This window comes from Phyllobates terribilis, unplaced genomic scaffold (assembly GCF_046119375.1).
Source record: "Phyllobates terribilis strain yellow unplaced genomic scaffold, ASM4611937v1 Scaffold_3__8_contigs__length_932513732, whole genome shotgun sequence".
Taxonomy (NCBI): Eukaryota; Metazoa; Chordata; class Amphibia; order Anura; family Dendrobatidae; genus Phyllobates; species Phyllobates terribilis.
In genome coordinates, this window is record NW_027362763.1 from 874,876,838 (window position 1) to 874,898,779 (window position 21,942).

Genomic DNA, 21,942 nt, shown 5'->3' on the forward strand with positions numbered 1-21,942 from the left:
TCGGGGCCTCCCATCTGCAATTTCTTGGGATGACCGGGGGTCCGGTGGCCCTCATAGAAGAAGGGATACTGTCAAGATTCCACCACTCAATGTGTCTTGGGCGCAATGACTGAAAGCTCAGTAGTCCAATCGAGTGCATGGGTGGGCTGAGCTGTTCATATTTTCATTGACAGATCAGCCATCCAATATGAGACTGGGAGGTGCTGAACTTCCTTCATATGTTCCCTGTTCCAAGTGATTACCCAGCTACTTAAAGGGGTTTTCCCACAAACAAAAGTCCATTTTAATCAATGGTTGTGTCTGACCGTGTACGGAACATGGTCTGATCATACCACAGCTCCTGGGCAGGGGAGGAAGCAAAAGAGTATACAGACGTTTCATCAGGGGATAGCAGCTGATTCTTTCTTTGAAGTAAAACATTGTTTAAAAACAGGCAAGGAAATGTTTTACCTCACAAAAAGAATCAACTGTGATCCCCTGCTGTAATGTCTGTATACTCTTTTGCTTCCTCCCCTGCCCAGGAGCTGTGGTATGATCAGATCATGTTCCATACCTGGTCAGACACAGCCATTGATTAAAATGAACTTTTGTTTGTGGGAAAACCCCTTTAACTAAGCTGTCAGTCCCAAATAGCTGCAAGTCGTAGCTGTCAGCTCAGTGTTGTGTGTCCTCTGTGCTCTGAATTCAGACATTCTGATCTTCTGTTGCCAGATCCTGGATTTTCCTATTGATTACCCGTGTATTACTCCTTTTGCCTTGATGCATTCTGACTCTGGACTGTGACCTGACTACGCCTTTGTCTCTTCCATCTGTTTATGACGTACCCTCCTGACTATTGACCTCGGATTCCTTGACTATCCTGACCCACAGCTTGTCCATGAAAAGTGACTCAGCGAATTTCCTCAATAAAAATAATCTGAGGAAAAGTGACTCCGCTCCACACTTATCTTTTTAAATAGCAGAGAGCAATGCTACCTCTTATCACTGCTGTTAACCTCTTGAATGCCTCTGTAAATCTCTGACAACGGCATTTAAGTGCCACAATCCAGCCTGGGCATTTGTTTGGGTGCCAGTCTTTCCATTTGGGACACGATTGTGGGGAGTTGAAGAGTTGCTATGACAGTTGGGGGTAGGCTGTAGACCCCTGTGCCCATCATATATTCTCCTGTGATGTCCATCCAATAAGAATTCAACATTTTTACTATATACAGCAATACGGTGGTAAGCGATCAATTGATCTATCAAAAAGTAAAATTGTTTAATCCATATGGTAAATATCGTAAAGAGAAAAAAAAATCAAAATGCCAAAATTGCCGTTTTTTTGTCACTGCACCCCCCACAAAAATGGCATAAAAATCAATGAACATATATTTTGTACCCCAAAGTGGTATAAATAAAAACACCAGCTTACCACACAAAAAATCAAGCCCTTGTACAGCTGAATCAACAAAATGATAAAATACTTATGGATCTTGGAAAACTGCGGCAGAAACCAGTTATTTTTGTCACCACTAAAATAGTTATAAAACTGTACAAGTTTGGTATCACTGTGAGACTGTGTGCCCACTATGTGTTTTTTTTTAAGCGTTTCCGCAGAGGCAATTCCACCGCAGAAACGCTTAAAAAAATGCTTGGTAGAAGGTCTGCCATGTTCCCCAATGATAATCCGCATGTGCTGTGCACATGCTGCGGAAATTTCCGCTGCGGATTATCATTGCGGAAAAATACGCAGCACTACCAATTATTTTGCCGCCATTGACTTGCATTGAATCGCTTAATATCCGCATGACTACATGTGCACATGAAGATATTAAGCGATTCAGTGTGCGGATGGTACCCGGGTCTGGAGAAGAGGAGACTCTCCTCCAGACCCGGGTACCATAGTACCTGTAAAAAAAAATAAAAAAATTTTAAAATAAAAAATAAACATTATACTTGCCTTCTGATGGCCCCCGGTCTCCATAGCGATGTGTCCTGGCTCCTCGGCAGCTCGCGATGGTCTAAAAGGACCTGCGGTGACATAATTTAGTCATGTGACAGGTCTCGCGACTTCTGACGTCTGGTTTATTTTTTACCATTATTTTTAACTATTAACTTGGTCACACTATATAAATCCATGCCGGTTGCATGGATTTATATAGTGTGACCAAGTTATCAAGCACTTTCCATGTGATGCTAAAATCGCTTGGAAAGCGCTTGACAACCCGCATGCGAAATCGCATGTGAAAAACGCGGGACATACGCTTGTCCCTGGCAGAAAAACTCATGTACAATCCGCATGCATGTTTTCTGCCAGGGAGATGCAGAAACGCTCAGGAAAAATACGGAGCATTTCTGCATCATAGGCACATAGCCTAATTGTACTGACCTAGAGAATCATCATGCTAGGTAATTTTTACTGCCCAATGTAAGCCTTAAAAATAAGCCCCAAAAAACAATGGCAAAATTGCATTTTTTTTTTTTTGTTTCACTGCACTTTTTATTTGCCCTTACTCTATCTGGTGAAGTGACTGATGTCCTTCAACTACAACTTGTTCCGCAAACATAAAACCTTGCATGTCTATGTTGTTGGAACATTAAAAAAGCTATGCCTGTTTGAAAAATGAGAGAACAAAGTGAAAGCACAAAAAACAAAAATTGTCTGTGTCCTTAATGGGTTAATATTTATCTCTTCCAATCAGTTATTCACTTTACCTGTCGGTAGCAGGTTTTCTTGGCTGTGTCCATATTTCTTAGCCTAGGTGCATATTACGTCTATGCATTTAGCCTACAGTTTATATTGGGAGCTTTTCCTGATGTATTCTGTAACGTTCCTGTGACGCTCTTTAGCCCTCCCTGGGAAATGGGGTTACTCGGAGCCGGGTCAGTGTAGGTGTCTCGGGGGGAATGCAGTCGTGGCCCGGACCCGGTCCGTGCCCAGGGCGGTCACATAAAAAGGATTTAATGGGCTTTCAGGGTTGAGTGGTATTTCGACTACGCCACCCGTGGTTTCCGGTGATGGGCACCAGCGCTGCTTCAGTCCACTGAGGCCGGTGTTACAGGCAGCTAAGATGGGACGGCTCCCCACAGACGGAGCAGGCCTCAGGGCAGTGTGAGGAGGAATGGTGGGTGCAGTGCCGCGCAGGAAATAACAGGCTGAGGCGGTGTGTGAAGTCATCCAGGGTTTTTACTCACTTGATGAAGTTTCAGCCGCAAAGCTTCCCTCTGCTCCTCACGGCGTACTGCGGACACCGGGAAGTGTGTCCAGCACTTCCCAGGTAAATCAGGAGCACCTGTCAAGACCCCTCTGGTGTGTGTTTCTCTGCTTGGTCAGTTCTCCTACTAAGTCTTCTCCTGACCGTATGTGTGGCTAGAACAAGGTGTAAGGCTGGGTCCCACTGGATAAATGCAGGTAGAGAGATACGGGTGCCGTAGGCCGCTCCGTCCGTATCCCCCCTGAGATCCACTAAGCCTCCGGGCTTTTCTGACTGAGATTTGAAGTGACAAAGTCAGATGTCGGGGGCCGGTCACCCCTCTTGCAGCAGGAGTCCCTCTGACTAGGCCAGAATAAAGAATACAAGTAAGCCGCTCCGTCCGTATCCCCCTGGGATCCTTTTGCCTGTGGAGCCTATCTCCTCTGCTCCCCTCCAGGCCTTCTTAGGTTAGGACCTTGACCGGGTAGAGACAGTGGTTAACTCTGACCCGCTCCTCGTCTCAAGGCCAGAGAACGAGGACCGTGTATCTTCAGTCGGCTGAGGCCTATTGCTGAACTGACGGGTGACCACAATCATAGACGAAGATCACAATCAAAGACCTTGAACTTAAGATGGCCGTAGATTATATATGAAATATTAAGTGTTGCCTAAAAGTGTGTCCTCCACCCTCACCCACTACATGGTTCCCCCTATCTTTGGTTCCCCCCATCTCCTCTATCCCGGGCCGGGGCAGCACCCTGGTGCATTTAGGCCCCCTTCAGGACAGGAGTGGTGTAGTGTTGAATGGTGAAGTGGGGTCCTGAGAGATGCTCCATCCTTACCTGGGAGAGGAGATACCACACCTCAGGCGACTGAACCCTCAGGGGCGCCACATTCCCATAAGCCCCAATCAGGGCTGTGGAGTCGGAGTCCATTTTGGAGGAGTCGGTATAAAATGGACCAACTCCAACTCCTAAAATATATAATAAATTAGGTACAGTAGTTCAATGCAGTTTGTGGGGAATATTTTTTTCATAAGAATTTGGGAAAGTTATGAAATGTCCTATATATGTCTGTCCTATTCCTGATCTAACGGTCTAGACTTTTAGCTGAGGTGAATCTGTGCTACAGTAAATTTATCACTTAAACATGAGCCATATATGAGGGAGTCGGTGTCATGGAAATTGAGGAGTCGGAGGTTTAGCTTACCGACTTCACAGCCCTGGCCCACATTCACCAAACGGAGAACAAAATGTGTGTGCCAAAATGCATCGGCATACCATTTATTTAACTGTATAGCAGACTGCACTTCACTTTCCTATGAAATGGGCTACTGCAAAGAAACATACACCGTACATTATTTTACTATGGGACCAAATGGTGGCCCAATGGCTCGGTTTCTATCCTAAATGTGGCCACTATTGGGCGCACACCTCCTGAGTGTATGCGCCCAACAATGGCCACAAACGTATTGTGGATCTAGCCTAACTCACAGTGGGGCTAGTCACTAATACACAGGAGATCAAGTGAGGGTGAGAGGCACTAAGGAGAAGCAAGTGCTGCTGGAAAATGTAGTTTTAGCAAATAAGAATAGGACCGCCCATTCAGGTCTGCAAAGCTGGATGCCCCAAGGGGCAGACAGAGATGATAAAAGGCACAACGGTACAAGAAAGAAATGGTATATTGGGCATGGTCTGTATAATAACAATACATATCCATTTGCAGTGCTATGTGAAAAATAATGCAATTGTAGGAATAATCCTTTAAATGCTAAAAATAAAAATGGAACCTCCAGAATTGCTGTTTTTAGGCCACGATACGACAATCCCCATAAAAAAAGCGGTTAAAACAAACTTTTTCACCTCTCCATCAATAGAAAATTGTTACTGGTCTCAGAAAACAGCAAAACAATTTTTGTTTTACAAGGTTCAGTACGTTTTTAAATCTATCTATGTATCTATCTATCTATATATATCTTATTGGTTTGGTATTGCTGAAATCGTACTATCCGGGGGAATCATATGGTCATATTATCGCACAATGAAGGCTGTGAAAGCAGAACCTAAATCAACAATGTCAGACTTGTTTTTGTTTGTCAAAATATCAAAAGAACGGTGACGGTAAACTTGAAGTATCTCTTGTAATTAAATTAACTTAGTATATCTTCTTTCTATAGACCTCAGTGGCTCCATAGCTGCACCTGATGTAAAGTTAAACCTTGGTGGTGATTTTACGAGAGAATCAACAGCCACAACATTTCTTCGACAAAGAGGCTATGGATGGTTGCTAGAAGTGGAAGAAAATGACCCTGAAGACAATAAGCCGCTTTTGTAAGTGTTTGCTGAGGTTGTGATTTTTTTTTTTAGTATCCTGTAAGTTTTGCCTACGTATTATACATAGTCTTAATGTAACGACAATAACGTCGTAATTGAGGACAATACGTAAAATGTTATTGTCCTCAAAAGCTGAAGTGAAAATCCAACTTCATAATGAATGAATCTGTAAGGACTGAGAGGGTGTCTTAGTACAGGCAAATTGTTACTAAAGTGAACAGGAGCCGTAAAGCAAAGATCTCCGCATTCTACAACACATATTCTTTCTTATTTCACATTAGATCTATAACAGCTAAATCTTGGAAGTTAAATACAAAATTTTCCGTGGAACAACTGAAATTATAGTTAATTACTCATATATTATGGAAAGCACAGCACCTGTTCTGTCCAATAAGACTAGTGCTTTAGGCCTTTAAATTGGCCAATTATCTCATAAACATTTGTCACCAAGCCTTTGACAATAACAATCTCGTCTATATTATGAGACTCCACGTACACTAGTTTGTACATAACAATTACACTTGTGCTCTAATCACTAAACAGGGCTGGGGAAGCTTTTTTTCTGGCAAGGTCCATTTGGATATTCATACCATCATTCGCAGGATATGCAAAATTATCACCTTAAAAATGATCCTGCTATATTTGGTCAAACATTTAATTAACTCCCCCCAAATGTGATGGCTCGAGCTGCTTCTCTTTGGCGCGGCTGTGATGGTAGATGATGGTATGGATGATGTTGCTACTCGTAACTGCTTTTCAGGTTTGCATCAGTCTGGAGCGTGGTCGACTCTTTGCGATAAGTTTTGTTAAGAACTGATCTCAGTAGTGTTCCCAGCACAGATGTATATTACACTGCATGTCTCCTCACAGTGGGAAATGCATAACAGCTCGCATAACTGCTGTATACATCACATAGGAGATATTGAGGCTCTTCTGTATAGATCACATAAGCGACACAGAGACTGCTGTATATATCACATAGGATAGACTACGATTGCTGTATACATCATGTAGGAGACACTGAGACTGCTATATAGTCTCCACATAGAAAACACTGTAATTGGTTTATGTACAGCACATAGGAGACACTGAGACTGATATATACATCATATAGGATACACTGGGGCTGGTGTATATACAGCACTTACAATACACAGAGACTGTGCTGTATATACATCACATAGGAGACACTAAGAGTGCTTTATGCATTACATAAGAGACTCTGCTATTGCTGCTTTCATCATTAGGATGGTAACTCCGCTGACAAAGAACGTCTTAACGCTGGCCATCGTCAGGACACAATCCTTCTCTGCATGGGCTGCAGCGTTCAGCAGTGAATGCTGCGCGTGCATGCTCACAGTCTAGGGAAAATTAGAGGGCTGCTGGGAATCTGTGGCTCCCAGGGGCCTCAGGAAATGCCATTGGAAACTGTAAATAGCCGCAGGTTCCCCACCCCTGCCCTAAAAGATGTCTACTAAGTCTTCATTTATACTTTCCTTATTTTTGTTCTTTTTCAGCGCCCTCAATTCTACCACTTTCATATATTTTGGACTAATCTATAAATCAGAGTTGAATTGTATTGGTCAATGAGTCAGAATGTATTGTACAGTGAATTACTGAAATGCCAGCAATGTACAGTATTATCAGTATTGTGCAAATGTTTTAGGCAGGTGTGGTAAAAATACTTTCAAAAATAGAAGTGTTAATGTACTGTATATACAGTGGAATAATTCAGTGAACTTGCTGGATTGCAAAAACTTATTCCATTGTTTGTTACTTTGTATTTTAAGAAAAATTCAGACAATATTCTACTACCCCTATGTAAAAAATGAATTAATGACGTGGCAGATTTAAAACTAGTGTGTCTGTTTTGACCCTGCAAAACTGCTGACAGCACTGGATAGCAGTGCCCCTTGCTTATGGGAAACTATGGAAAGATTTGCAAAAGTAACAGATGACATGAGAATATTTTTTTTTACTATAAATTCATTTTTCAATTTGCACCTGTTTTTAATTTGTTGAGATTTTGGTGTTTTGTGCTTTTTTTTTTTTGCACTAAATTCATTTTTTCATTGGTGCCTCTTTTGAAGTACATTTTATATGTTCTCCTTTATTATTATAATATATCTATATATAGATATATATTTTTAGTTTGTCACTTTGAGCATTGCGGTTTAGGGTTTCTAGATATTTTCACCTGATTCATCATTTGCGACATTTGAAAAAGTTTTAAAATGTGTCGCAAATGTAGTCCCTTGGAGTAATTTTATGCCTACCAAAATTTTTTGGCGACATTTGCTTTATTTCTTGTTATGCAGTTTACCGATCAGAGTAATTTATTTTATATTTTGATAGATTGGATTTTTATGAATACAGCGATACCAAATATGCATTTGTTTTTTTAAATTGTTTATTTTTAATGGGGCAAAAGTGGGGTGACTTGAAGTTTTGTGATTTTTTTATTTTTTAAACTTTTTACTGTATTTAATAGTTCCCTTAGGGAACTTGAATCTGCGATTGTCTGATTGCTTGTGCTATACATAGCGATGAAGGGGTTAACTTGAAAAGACCCATCATCTGTCCAAGTTTTATCTACACACTACAAAGTGATTTCCATTGGTGATACAGCTGATGTCTAGTTGTGTCCAGACCCATGTCAGTAAATCCTCCTGTGTGTTGTCTGAGGTCAATCAGATCCTGTGTCTGTGTGGACAGTCCTTGAGACAAGGGGTTTGTAGGTCTTGCTCTGTTCTTTCTCTTAGAAATTTATGAATACATTGACAATCAGGGGTGTGTCTGCCACTTTAAAGGGAATGTGTCATTAAAGGGAATCTGTCACCCCCTGGGACTTTTCAGACCTCTAATATGGGCATACAAGTGATAGAAATGTGAATCTATACTTACCTGTATGCCCTATATTAGAGGTCTTGTGACTGTGAAATTTCTTTTTATTACTTGTGGCTTACAATGTGTTCCCATCCGGGGGACGGGAAGAAATCCCGCCTACTTGTTTAATTAAAATATTCCTCCCCTCCCCTGCATGTCACAGTGCCCTGTCACGTGCAGTTCCCATGGCCAGATCCCGCGCCTGCGCACTTCGCCTTCTTTCGCAAGTCGCATTTCCCTGCCGTCTGTGTATCCTTGTAGAGCAGGGAACTTATGCACAGGCGCCGGCGAGTCACTCTGATCTGGCCATGGGAACTGCATGTCACAGGGCGCTGTGACGTGCAGGGGAGGGGAAACATATTTTAATTAAACAAGTAGGCGGGATTTCTTCCCATCCCCCAGATAGGAACACATCGTAAGCCACAAGAAATAAAAAGCAATTTCACAGCCACAAGACCTCTAATATGGGGCATACAGGTAGGCATAGATTCACATTTCTATCACCTCTATCTATATTAGAGGTCTGAAAAGTCCCATGGGGTGACAGATTCCCTTTAAAAAGTTTTGTTATTTTCAACTTTTAAATGCAAAAAGGAGCAGCTGCTGATATTTGCCATGAAAACCTAGTGTACTGCTAGCTCACATTAGGACTGCAGTAAATGTGGGCGGGATCTGCTCGCATGTGTCTGATGTCACTCCTCCCCTCCCCATCTAGGTGTTTGCAAAAGAATAAGGGAGGATGAAGTTTAGGATCACAGTGTGGAGACACTTTGTTAGTGACTGCATGATTCTAGCCTTCCTGGTAATAGGCAAAAATTTAAATGGCAACCCTTCCCCACAGCACAATATATACATTCAGTCAATAATCGCAATTCCTCCATTGTTTTTTGGTTTCACACATGATAAGTATTGGGTACACGGCTCAGTGGATTGTATCACAATTCATATGATTGGGTGCACAACTTAGTAGACTGTATCACACATGATAGGATTAGATGCTCAGCGGACAATCACTGTGATCTAAGCGGAGCATTCATCATTGCGGCTCCAGCCCTCAGATCAGAGTAATTACTGGTGAGTGTTCATCAGGTGTCTGAGCGCCAGACCTGTGGTGGTGACTTCATCCAGCGGTAAGTACACGATACTAGATTAAATTGTCGCCGGACTTGTGCTTACTGGTAATTAGTGTGGTTTAAATGCTGCAAAGATATGAATGCTCTGCTCAGATCGCACTGAGTGCAGGTGTACAATAAAGTGGTGCCGGGCTCCACCTGCAGCTGTGAACTGGGCAGCCCAGGGACTGTGTACAGATCGCCACTGATTCAGCCACAGTATAGGAGATGGGGTTGGACACTTACTGCAGTCTCTTGTGGTCTGGAGCTGCTGTTTTTACAGTGTGTAAGTGTTCTGCTCTCCAGCACATAAAAACGTCAGCCCCCAGTGGCTCAATTAAGTAAAAAAAAAACAAACCCCAAAAACTACACCATTTAATTTTTTTACACTTCTGAGCTTCTGAATATAAATTCAAAACATAAAAAATTATATATTTGTGATATATTCCATTAACTACAGGCCTTCACTTTTGACCATCATTTTTGAATCACTTTGTATATATATCTTTCCCTATATTTAGCTAGCATCACAGAATTAGATTAAAGAAAACTAAAAACGCTGAAGACTTTGGATGTCTTTTATATTATACTATGGTATTTACTTTTTTTTGTTACTGTTTTGCAGGGAGGAACTGGACATAGACCTTAAAGACATTTACTACAAAATACGCTGCGTTCTTATGCCAATGCCATCACTTGGATTCAACAGACAAGTCGTACGAGACAACCCTGATTTCTGGGGACCACTTGCTGTTGTTCTATTCTTTTCAATGATCTCCCTATATGGACAATTTAGGGTAAGCATGTCACCTTCATATGCAACATGAGAGGTTAGATGATGCTATAAAAGCTTGATAACGTCACTTTTTGTGGTTAGGCATCCTGTTGCATTTTGTAAGAACTCCTCTACACTGACCGATGACTGTTTGTTAAACGACTGCCGATCAGCTACATGTGTGCCGATTGTTGGTTGTTTAGTAGCCCTTTTAGACTGACTGCACTTCCAGTGCTCAGACAATGATCAGAAATAGATTGTTGTGTGTGCGTAGACGGTCACTGTTCTCGGTAGCACATCCTATTTACAAATGACCATGTGCTATTGAGAACGCTGATTTTTAATAGGAAGCTGTTAACATGTTTTTAAACTCTAAACTAACGTCATGTAGGTAAACCATGTGAAATGTTGATTATGTCCATACCTTTGTATAATAAGTCCGTTCCTCTAATTTTTAGAAATCTATTGGCAAATATTTATGCAACGGAGCGCTGAGGAGTCTTTGTCCCGCACTTAAAGCTTTCGGCCTCTTTCCCTCTTTTTATTCCTGCTATGGGCCTGCTGTCAGTCACTGACAGGTCACTCTTCTCTGTATCCTTTTCCCCTACTGGAGATCTCTCACAGGAACCATCATTCACAGGGGTGGCTCATGTGCTGTAAGGACCGAAGACGTTTTCAGAGCCAGACTCTCAATCTGCGCATGCGCCACTCCCGGGAATGACGGCGCCTTCTCGAGATCAGGAGGGGGGGGCAGGTCAAAGAGAAGAGTGTTTTTTGACACTGACAAACGGAGAAAAGAACTTATAATATAAAGGTATAGACATAATCAACATTTCAGATGCCCTTACATAGAGGACGTTCGTTTAGGATCTATAAATCTTCTGACAGGTTGCCTTTAAGCAATCATATAAATTAGTTTCCCTGATTGGCAACCTGTTTACACTGGCCGATTATCAGGCAAGAAGCATGCTTGTTCATGATAATGAGCCAGTGTAAATGCACCTTTATACTTCCCTGGCCATTGTCCAAACATTATCTGGCATTCCTTACCAGCGGCCTTGCCCTACTTCTCACCTTTTGATTTCAGCTGATGATACTTTTATGGAGGAATCTTAGGTCTGTCATTTTAATGCACATGTCAACCTTTGAGCATTATTTTACTTTTCACATTTAGAATGAATATAAGATATTGAGTAACATGAGGTTAAGGCTATGTTCCCACGATGCAGAAATGCTCCGGATTTTTTCCTGAACGTTTCTGCATCTCCCTGGCAGAAAAAACACATGCGGATTGTACATGCGTTTTTCCTGCCAGGGAGAAGCGGATGTGAAGCGTTCTTCACATGCATTTCCGCATGCGGGTTGACAAGCGCTTTCCAAGTGATTTTAGCATCACTTGGAAAGTGCTTGACAACTTGGTCACACTATATAAATCCATGCAAACGGCATGGATTTATATAGTGTGACCGTAAAGAATGCTAAAAAATATCATACTTACCTTCTGATGGCTCCCAGTGTCTTTATTCGATCCATCCTGGCTTGCCGGCAGCTCGCGGTACACTGAAGGAACTGCCGTCACATGACTAAATGACGTCAGCACAGGTCCTTCAGTCCACCACGAGCTGCCGGCAAGTGAAGACAAGGAGACCGGGGGCCATCAGAAGGTAAATATATTTATTTTTTATTTTATTCTTTTTTTTTACAAGTTCTATGGTACCTGGGTCCGGAGGAGAGTCTCCTCTCCTCCAGACCCGGGTACCATCCGCACATTGAAAAGCATGGATTCCGCATGTACAGATGCAGTGATGCATAATCCATGCGATCCAATGCAAGTCAATGGTGGCGAAAACGCAGCGCTTCCGCAAAATAATTGCTAGTGCTGCGTTTTTTCCCGCAATGATAATCCGCAGCGGAAATTTCCGCAGCATGTGCACACCACATGCGGATTATCATTGGTGAACATGGTAGACCTTCTACCAAGTGTTTTTTAAGCGTTTCTGCAGTGGAATTGCCGCTGCGGAAACGCTTAAAAGATGCATCGTGGGCACACAGCCTTACACAGAGATGTGAACAAATCAGATGTGATTTTCAAGAGAAATCCAAGTCCTGAATCTGTGAGTTGTAACAAGGTTTTCAGTCCTGATATGGCTTTTGAAGAGGTTTTTAATACTTTTTTCTTTAAAGATGTCCAGTACTTTTTACAATGGCCCAAATGTCCCCCAATGTATTTACCCTCTTCAGAGAAGTGTTTTTGTAAATACCTTCCATGGTCATTGTTGCCTGTGAGTGGCGCTATCGCTGGCCGCTCACATGCATCACGTGACCCCCAGCTGCAGCCGGCTCTGACATCCGCTGTCACGTCCTTTAAAGCCTTTTGAGTTGATACTGTCAATTTTCAAGCAGATTCCACAAGGAAACTTCATCAAAGAAGTAACATGTCACTTCATTTTTATTCAGCAAGGTTTATAAAACCTTGTCGGAATAAAAAACACACAAAAAAGTTTTAATTTTCCATTCAAATCAATAGAAAGAGCATTCAGCAAATATTTGAGGTAGATTTTGAAACATTTACTTCAAAATCCACATAAAAAAACTCCATGTGAACATACCCTTATAGTTCAGAGCTAAATTCACAATTTTACTAGTTTCGTGCCTGAAATTCTCCAGCTTTCTATTCTGATTTTCTCTGTAGACTTGAATTTTGGGAAAAAACAGCCTACTGCATTATATCAGCAAATCCAAGCATTACTTCATTTAAGAAGTATATTTCTATTATGCTAATATGCATAAATTTACAGTATTTAGCCTTCTAGATGAATTATCACAGATCAGGCGATAATTCATGTGTTGTAGTCTACTCTCCCTGCAATGTTATATAATGTAGGGAGTGGTTGTGGAGGGCGGCAAGGGGGCTGTTACTTGAAACATGCTCAAAAAGGGAGGCTAGACTATCACATCAGAAACTTGCAATATGGGAATCATAGGAGAGTAATTTCCCTGCCTCCAGAGCTGAGCAGTATTGACCATTTTCAGCCATTGCAAGCTAGGGTGCCACTGCTAACTCAGAAAACACAAATAATGAATGGAGAAATAAGTGCACCATAAGCAGTAATGAGCAACAAAACCGTTTTTTTTTTAAAGAATTTTGATAATCTCTTTAAAAGAATTTATGCAGTCAAACTATACAATCTATATGTCTGCAGATTGCCTAATCTTGACAGTGTGCAATATGCACACGGTCAAGATTCGCCCTATTTCTAGCTTGAGTTGGTGGATAGTATGTGATTTGCCTACTGGCTTTCACATGTCTTCTTATCCACTTTTCTCAATATTCTGTATTCTACTGAGCAAGAGATGCTAGTCCACACATGACTACCAGTATGTAAATCATGATAGACTGCAAAAATTTCTAGTTTTTAAAGGGAAGAAAACCTCTTTAAGTATGTCTCTGCCAACAAGCTTAATAATATCGTTATTATTATTATTTTATATATATTTTATATATATACATTATATAGCACCAACAAATTCCACAGCACTTTACAATTAAAGGGAATCTGTCAGGTGACTTTTTTTTATGTAGTATCCTGAAATAGGGCTTGGCAACCTTTTCAGGATATGTAACTCCTTATTTATCTATGTGGCCCCATTGTGTTCCTGTAAGCCCCGGACAAATTTATTGTCTCGCGCTGGCAAGTCAAGCATATGTAAATTGCAAATGAATATTTACCTCTTTCCCCACCCATAATCTCACCCACCCCTCTGCACTGGCTTCACTGATTTAGTCTGCTTTATGCCGGAGGATCGCATCTCAATCCTCGGACTGGCCATCTGCTCTCCTGACCTGAGAGTGACAGCTGCATAGAAATACATGCTGTCATGCTAATGTCAGGAGCGCAGACTACCAGTCCGAGGATTGCGATGCGATCCTCGGGCGAGTAATATGGCCGTCTGACTGCACCCAATCATTGCGTGATGATTTACCTTCTTTTAAGAGTTTGATAATCCTCTCCTTTGTTTCAATTGACAACTCTCGTGTTGGAGCCATGATTCATGTCAGTCCACTTGGTGCAACAGCTCTCCAAGGTGTGATCACTCCTTTTTAGATGCAGACTAACGAGCAGATCTAATTTGATGCAGGTGTTAGTTTTGGAAATGAAAATTTACAGGGTGATTCCATGATTTTTTCCTCAGAATTGAGTGATTCCATAATTTTTTCCCTCTGCTTGGTCTGAAAATAATTACCCTTACTGAGTACAACATTTTTTATCTTGATTTCTTTTAGTGTTTCTTAAAGCCCTAAAGTTGCCATTTGAAATGACTTTAGTTTTGAGCCATGTCTGTGATCTGCTTTTTTTCTACAACATTAAACAACTGAATGAACATCCTCCGATCCCGGTGATTCCATAATTTTTGCCAGGGGTTGTATTCGTTAGGGTTCACCCAGTGACCCACCCTCCGGTATAACCAATTTTTTTCTCACTGCAAACATTCCACCATTGACCTGCATGTGCATCACATCTGGTGTCGTCTGAGCAGTCCGGCTTGCTGCTCTTGTACTGATAAATGGAGAGAGATTTTTCTGTTTGAACATTATACAGAATTACATGTGTGTATGTATTTATTTAAGGTTGTGTCTTGGATCATTACAATTTGGATATTTGGATCACTGACCATCTTCCTGCTGGCACGAGTCCTCGGTGGGGAAGTAAGTATACTGTATATTCTCAGCATGTTCTATCTAAGCAACAGCAAAATTATGTGAAAAGAAGGAACCAGTTAGGAGGTGTAGAGGGAGGGTGATGTTGAAGGTAGAAAGTGTACTGGGTAATAAGAGTGGGTTTGATTAGGTGTAGCTACAGGATGTAGAGGGCAGTAATGATTGCTGGATGTTGGACCCAAAATGTGAAGAGTTAAGGCACACAAGTGATATGAGCCATGATGATCAGATACTACAAAAAAAACAAATCACTAAAGCTACATGCACACACAGAAGATTTGTTTGTTGCAAATCTGCCACAGATTTGTTAAATCAAATCCACGTTGCTGGTACGGTATTACACAACATTTTTTATATGTAGCCTAATAGTATTAAATTTATCTTGTTTTCAACAAATTCAATATATAGTGGGTGAAATAAGAATTGAACACGTCACCAATTTTCTAAGTAAATATATTTCTAAAGGTGCTATTGATATGAAATTCTCACCAGATGTTGGTAACAACCTATCCAATCCACACAGGCAAAGAAATCAAACCATAGATGTCCATACCATAGATATCCATAAATTAAGTTATATGTAATAATGAGAAATGACACAGAAAAAGTATTAAACACATGAAGAAAGAGAGGAGCAAAAAGCCATGGAAAATTATGACCCCATCTGAAACCTATCAGGAATCAGAAAACAATCTTGCCACTTAGTGAAAAATAATATCAGCTGATTCAACTTATGGCTATAAAAAGGTGTTTCATTACCAAGGTGCCACACAAGAAACATCTCATTATGGGTGAAATCAGTGAGCTGTCTCAAGACCTTTGCAACCTTATTGTTGCAAAACATACTGATTGGATTGGTAACAGAAGAATTTCTAAACTACTGAAGGTTCCAGTGAGCACTGTTGGGCCCATAATCCTGAAGTGGAAAGAACATCATTTCACCATAAATCGGCCACAACCAGGTGCTCCTTGCAAGATTTTAGACAGGAGTGAAAAGAATTATCAGAAGAGTTGTCCAAGAGCCAAGGACCACCTGTGGGGAGCTACAGAAAGACCTTGGATCAGCAAGTACAATTGTTTCAAAGAAAACAATAATGCACTCAACCGCCATGGCCTGTATGCACGCTCACTACACAAGACTCCATTGCTGAACAAAAAGACATGTTCAAGCTCATTTAAAGTTTGCTCAACAACATTTAGACAAGCCTGTGAAATACTGGGAGAATATAGTCCGGTCAGATGAGACCAAAATTAAACACTTTGGATGCCATAATACACACCATGTTTGTAGGCCAAATGGCACTTCATAACGCCCGAAAAACATCATACCAACAGTGAAGTTTTGAGGTGGTAACATCATGGTGTGGGGCTGTTTTTCAGCTTATGGCACTGGCAAACTTCATGTAATTGAAGGAAATATGAATGGACAAATGTATCGAGACGTTTTTGATAAAAAAATCTGCTGCAATCTACCAGGATGATGGAGATGAAACGAGGGTGGACATTTCCGTAAGACAATGATCCCAATCACACAGCCAAGGAAACTCAATTGCTTTGAGAGAAAGAAAATAAAGCTGCAGAATGGTCAAGCTAATCCACCTGACCTGAATCCAATAGAAAATTTAAGGAAGGAACTAAAGCTCAGTCCATAGAAGGAGCCCTCTGAAACTTCAGGATTTGAAGAGTGTTTGTAGGAAGAATGGGCCGAAATCCCACCAGAGCAATGCATGCGACTAGTTTCTCCATACAGGAGGCGTCTTGAAGCTGTCATCACCAACAAAGGCTTGTGTACGAAATATTAAATTTATTTCAGTAAGCATATTCAATACTTTTTCCTTGTGTCATTTCTCATTATTATACATAATTTATGGACATCTATAGTTTGAATTCTTTGCCTGTGTGGATTGGATGGTTGATACTGACACATGGTGAAAATTTTATGTCAATAGCACCTTTAGAAATATATTTACTTAGAAAGTTGGTGACGTGTTCAATACTTATTTCACCCATCCTATATAACATGTTTATTTACCGATTGCAGGAGTTTTCAGCTCCTGGAAATCCTGTTGTTTTTTGTTTCCTATGCATTTACTATAAAATAGCCCTGACGTAGTTTTTTTATTTGCTTTTTATCTGCTTGATGTATTGCCAGGATTACACTGATTTGAATTTAAGCAAAGTTTGATGTCACCCACAGCAAACAGTATGTTTACATTTATGTAATTTTTCTTTTGTCTGTAGGTGTCTTATGGGCAGGTGCTTGGTGTTATAGGATACTCTTTACTTCCATTAATTGTTATTGTCCCTGCACTTATAGTGGTTCGATCCTTTGATATTGTATCTACAGTAATCAAGGTAAGATGTCTACAAATTAGAAGAATTTTTTTTTAAGTGCACACAGATTATTAAAAACCTTGTCAAGTCTATGAGAATTAAAGGCACTTCATAATTTACATTGTGTTAAAAATCTGCTCCTTACTTTGTCCTACAGTATGTTCAAAGCACAGAAATTTCATGTCTGTGCTTTGAATAGAATGTAGCCTGTCAATGAAGCACAGCTCTCCATGCAGTGTGCACTGAACATGTCATGGGGTAGTCGCCTGTGAGCCTCTGTGAGTGAGTGGGGATGTGTACTGGGGGAGAAAGCAGGAACCATAGAGGCAGTGTTGCCTCGAAGTATTCGTATCAACTAGTGACTTTACCCAGGGAGGGTTAAAGGGGTGCTGCGCATTCCAGAGTGCTAGATCACATTATAATAAATGAACACATTTGACTCCTTGCTCCCCTACAGTACACTGAGAGTGCCAAGAGCATATGTGGTGTCAGCATCTGTAACATTACTGTCTGCAAATGAGTCCCAAAATAGCTCACACTAGGTAACGTGTGTGTGTGTGGGTGGGTGGGGTGGGGGTTAATGAGGGAGAAACTGTGTGTGCAGTGATATATTTGTTTTGAGACTGTATAGGAGTCTCAGGATGGTGCTTTTTTGGAGCAGTGGGCAGGCAGTAAGTATGGGCGTGTGTGAGCTGTGGGACAGATACAGCTTTGGCAGAGAAGCCAGAGTGCACTGGCTCCTGGGAAATGTAGTCTAGAAGCACAGAGGAAGAGCTGTCAGGAAGCTCAGAATGGAAACCGTAACAGACCACAAGGATGGATGATGCAAGGGAGCTATAAAACAGTAAGGGTGTTATTTTTACACCTGAAACGCATCGGTCTTTTTTGGCTATCATGTGAACCTTTTCTATTACAAAGGTTTCCTTCTTATCCATTTTTGTTATGCAATAAAGAAGATTCCATTATTTTATTCTTTGGATGTTCCACTCTTTTTCTCTATACAGAAAGTTTTTTATGTTTATTTGCTTTTTGTGCCCAGAGATTTGTGTGAGAATAATCCAGGTTATCCAGCCTGGGTATGTTTACCAGTAGTTGGATAAGCTGCACTGTTTCCACCTGGATTCGGTGTGGAAAATCCACAGTGAATTTCAGTAACCTCACAGGGGATGAGATTTTAAACAATCACATGCTGCACAGCGGCTGAGACTTTAAAATCTGCTATGTAACTTGTTTCTGCTGATCTTCTCCATACATTTCATGTTTCATAATGTATAAAGTGGAACCTGACGCAAATCTGCAACAAAAGTTGCTTGCGAGACATGCAGAGTTCATGTGGCTTCTGCCAACAGATTTTTCTTTCAGCCAAATTAACCCTTTAATGGGGGTTTCCGATAAATTCAATGCGTTGAAATGTAACAAAAGGAGGGCATGGGGATTTAACCAATGAGCGCAGTATATACACTTTTTTTATCTAGCACCTTTTAACTCCTATGAACTAATTTGTCCTTAAAACTAAGAAAAATGTTTTTAAGGGAAAAAGCAACCCTTAAGGGCTTGTTCACACCAACCGTTTTGTTATGTGTTTGAATGATATTTCTTAAATCTCATTTAGATGATGCGTTTGTTGAGCTGTGGTGCTTTTTTTTTCTCTCAAAAATGTAGCATGTCAATTCTTTCAGCGTTTTTACTGCAGTTTTTCCCCCACTGTGATCAAAACAGCTTGGCACCAAAAATATCCCCAAAAGACTACACCAAAAATGCGTGTAATTTACAGTTTTCTGGCTATAGAATTAATTTGTAAATCTTGCCTTCTAATTGTGTTGAACTCTAAAGCCCCAGTCTCACATAGCGAGATCGCTAGCGAGATCGCTGCTGTGTCGCGGTTTTGGTTACGCAACACTGACCTCACCAGCGATGTCGCTATGTGTGACACTTTGCAACGATCAGGCCCCTGCTGTGAGGTCGCTGATCGCTGCAAAGTGTCCTGGACCATTTTTTGGTCGTTGCTCTCCCGCTGGTCAGCACACATCGCTGTGTGTGACCAGCGATCAGGCTGGTAACCATGATAAACATCGGGTTACTAGGGGCACACGCGCACCTAGTAACCCGTTGTTTATCATGGTTACGAGCCTGCTAAAGTGAGCGGTAACCTCCCGCTCACCGTAGCAGAGTGGTAACCATGATAAACAACGGGTTACTAGGAGCGTGTGTGCCTCTAGTAACCCGATGTTTACCATGGTTACCAGCCTGCTCCTGCTTCAGCAGGCTCGTAACCAGGAGCAGGACATCATGGAAAGATTCTTTCCACGATGTCGCTGCTCCCCTGATCGTTGGTGAGCCTGCCTGTTTGACAGCTCACCAGCGACCACATAGCGACGCAGCAACGATCCCTGACAGGTCGTATCGTTGTCGGGATCGCTGTAGCGTCGCTAAGTGTGACGGGGCCTTAAGGCTGTGTTCACACATTCCTTTTTTTTATGCAAATTTTCTGCTGCGTTTTACAGTACCAGAAAGTTGTATGAGATTCCAGAAATCTCATGCACACACCTTGGTTTTTGTTTGATCAGTATTTTGTGCTTTGGATGTTTTTTTTGCAGAATAGAGCATGTCACCTCTTTCAGCTTTTTTTACCCATTGGAAGTAATGGGTGGTGAAAAAACGCCTAGTGTGAACATAGTTATCAGGTTTTGCTGCGTTTTTAGTGAAAAAAAAAAAAAAGCAAGTAGAGCAGTATGTGAAACTCATTTATTTTTGTGATTTTTACCATCTTGTCTTGGTCACCTGAGATGGCAGTTTGGATTAGAACAGTTTAATTAAATTAGTGATGCGTATAGTAAACATTGGCTGAGCTAGGTGTGAGACTGAACAATACCTGTGACCCATGGACATGTGAAATTGAACAATCTCTGAGCAACTCAATGACAGACCATAATGTGAAAATAATGTCCTACAAACTCAATGCACTGCCAGTGTCTTAGTTAAACTATTCCTGAACAATTCACCTCCCCCTGTTACATGTAATTCTGGTTACTATGGTTTCACATGTCTTGCATTGGTGATCTGTGTTCATGCTTCTGTGGTGGAAGCAAAGCTGAACTTTGGGATCCTGAAAAAATGCAGCAAAAGTGCACCAAAAAACAAGGAAAGAAATGAGCAAAATCCTGAACAAACCTTTCTGGCAAGAGATCAGGTTTTCCTGCAGAAAAAAATGTTGAAAAAAATGTGTGAACATAGCCTAATGATAGTAGTATAAAATACTGTGCTTTTCTTTTGCAGCTGTTTGGAGTGTTCTGGGCGGCTTACAGCGCGGCGTCTTTATTAGTTGGAGAAGAGTTCAAGACAAAGAAGCCACTTCTTATTTATCCCATCTTTTTATTATACATTTATTTTCTATCTTTGTACACTGGAGTGTGAGGATCAGATGCTGTATTCATTTGGTCGAGTGGTAAAGTGTAATGCTGGATGGGTCGGGGAGAGGAGTCTCGCTCCCAACCCTTTTTTGTGTATTATGCCTATTTGTATATATTAAACCCAATGCTCTTGCCAGGGGGCTTATTCTTTATGGCAATATGGTGCAAGGCCTGTCTGACATAGAAGGGATCAACAAAATAAAGTTCTAACTTTTTATGATATTAGCATTTTTTTTGTCTCACATTGAATCTAAAAGAATATCTTGAGAAAAAGCAGCATATACTTGATCTTTTCTACGTCTACACTATGTATATACAGCATAGCACATGACTGTTACCAGATCTGGAACTAGTGCTAACAACTACTGGGTCTGAGTAGTGGGAACAATGCAGTCATGGTGGATTTACAATCTTCTTTAGGGATAAAGATGTGTTCACCAATTTTAAGTGTCTTGATTGGGAGATTATTATTTTTTTTAATACATCTGTTTTGACATCTTTGGACTTGTTTTTTTCCTATTCGTGTATATAAGAAGCAGGTAGAGAATCTCAGACCGGATGTATTCATGGAGGTATTTTGTGCTGGAACACCCAGATGACCATGTATGTTATAGGTTTTACACAGTTTGTGCTTGTCACACTGGAGCCAAGTCTTAGTTCCATTTTTATAGATGGTAATTTCCTCTGAAAAGTTGATTGCCCTTTTTTTTATACCGATGAAAATCATATAGTGCTGCTGAAAACAAAAAGAAAAAACCCTATCTCTAGATTAAAGTGCAATTGTGTGGGACAGTGTACTTTTTTGGTGGTTAAATTTTATTTCAAATAACTTTGTAGATATGGTAAATAAATATTTATGAATGTTGATTTCAGCTCATGTAACAGTTATTGATGTGATACTCATCATTTCTTTAATTGCTGTTGCATATAAAACTTTTTTATAGATTTCATTTCTGACTCAATACAGAAAAATAAACTGCAAAGAATAAAAATGCCTTTGTTTTTGTCTGTCACTAAGTTTTATTATCATGAAAGGAACGGTTATGTGTCTTCTGTTAATTCTAGAATGGAATGTTTTTATCTCTGTATTATACTGTATATAAAAGTTGAGGTTAAAACTTTGGATTTTAAGAAAAGACTGGAGCAAAGTTGGGGTACTGAAAATTTTTTGACATGGTATTTGGAGCAGATTCTGCTAC

At 40.7% G+C, this 21,942-nt stretch overlaps 1 protein-coding gene across 1 annotated transcript in view; it reads left to right on the forward strand.

The window, feature by feature from the left end:
* YIPF4 (Yip1 domain family member 4) overlaps nt 1-21,735 on the forward strand; it is a 36,252-nt gene extending 14,517 nt beyond the window's left edge. Inside the window, exons 2-6 of the mRNA XM_073672647.1 lie at nt 5,350-5,503; nt 10,130-10,301; nt 14,910-14,987; nt 17,241-17,354; nt 20,610-21,735. Of these exons, the coding sequence (XP_073528748.1) occupies nt 5,350-5,503; nt 10,130-10,301; nt 14,910-14,987; nt 17,241-17,354; nt 20,610-20,747 (656 nt within the window). The 3' untranslated portion in view covers nt 20,748-21,735. The remainder of the gene's footprint in view (nt 1-5,349; nt 5,504-10,129; nt 10,302-14,909; nt 14,988-17,240; nt 17,355-20,609) is intronic.
* The last annotated feature ends 207 nt before the right edge of the window (nt 21,736-21,942 follow it).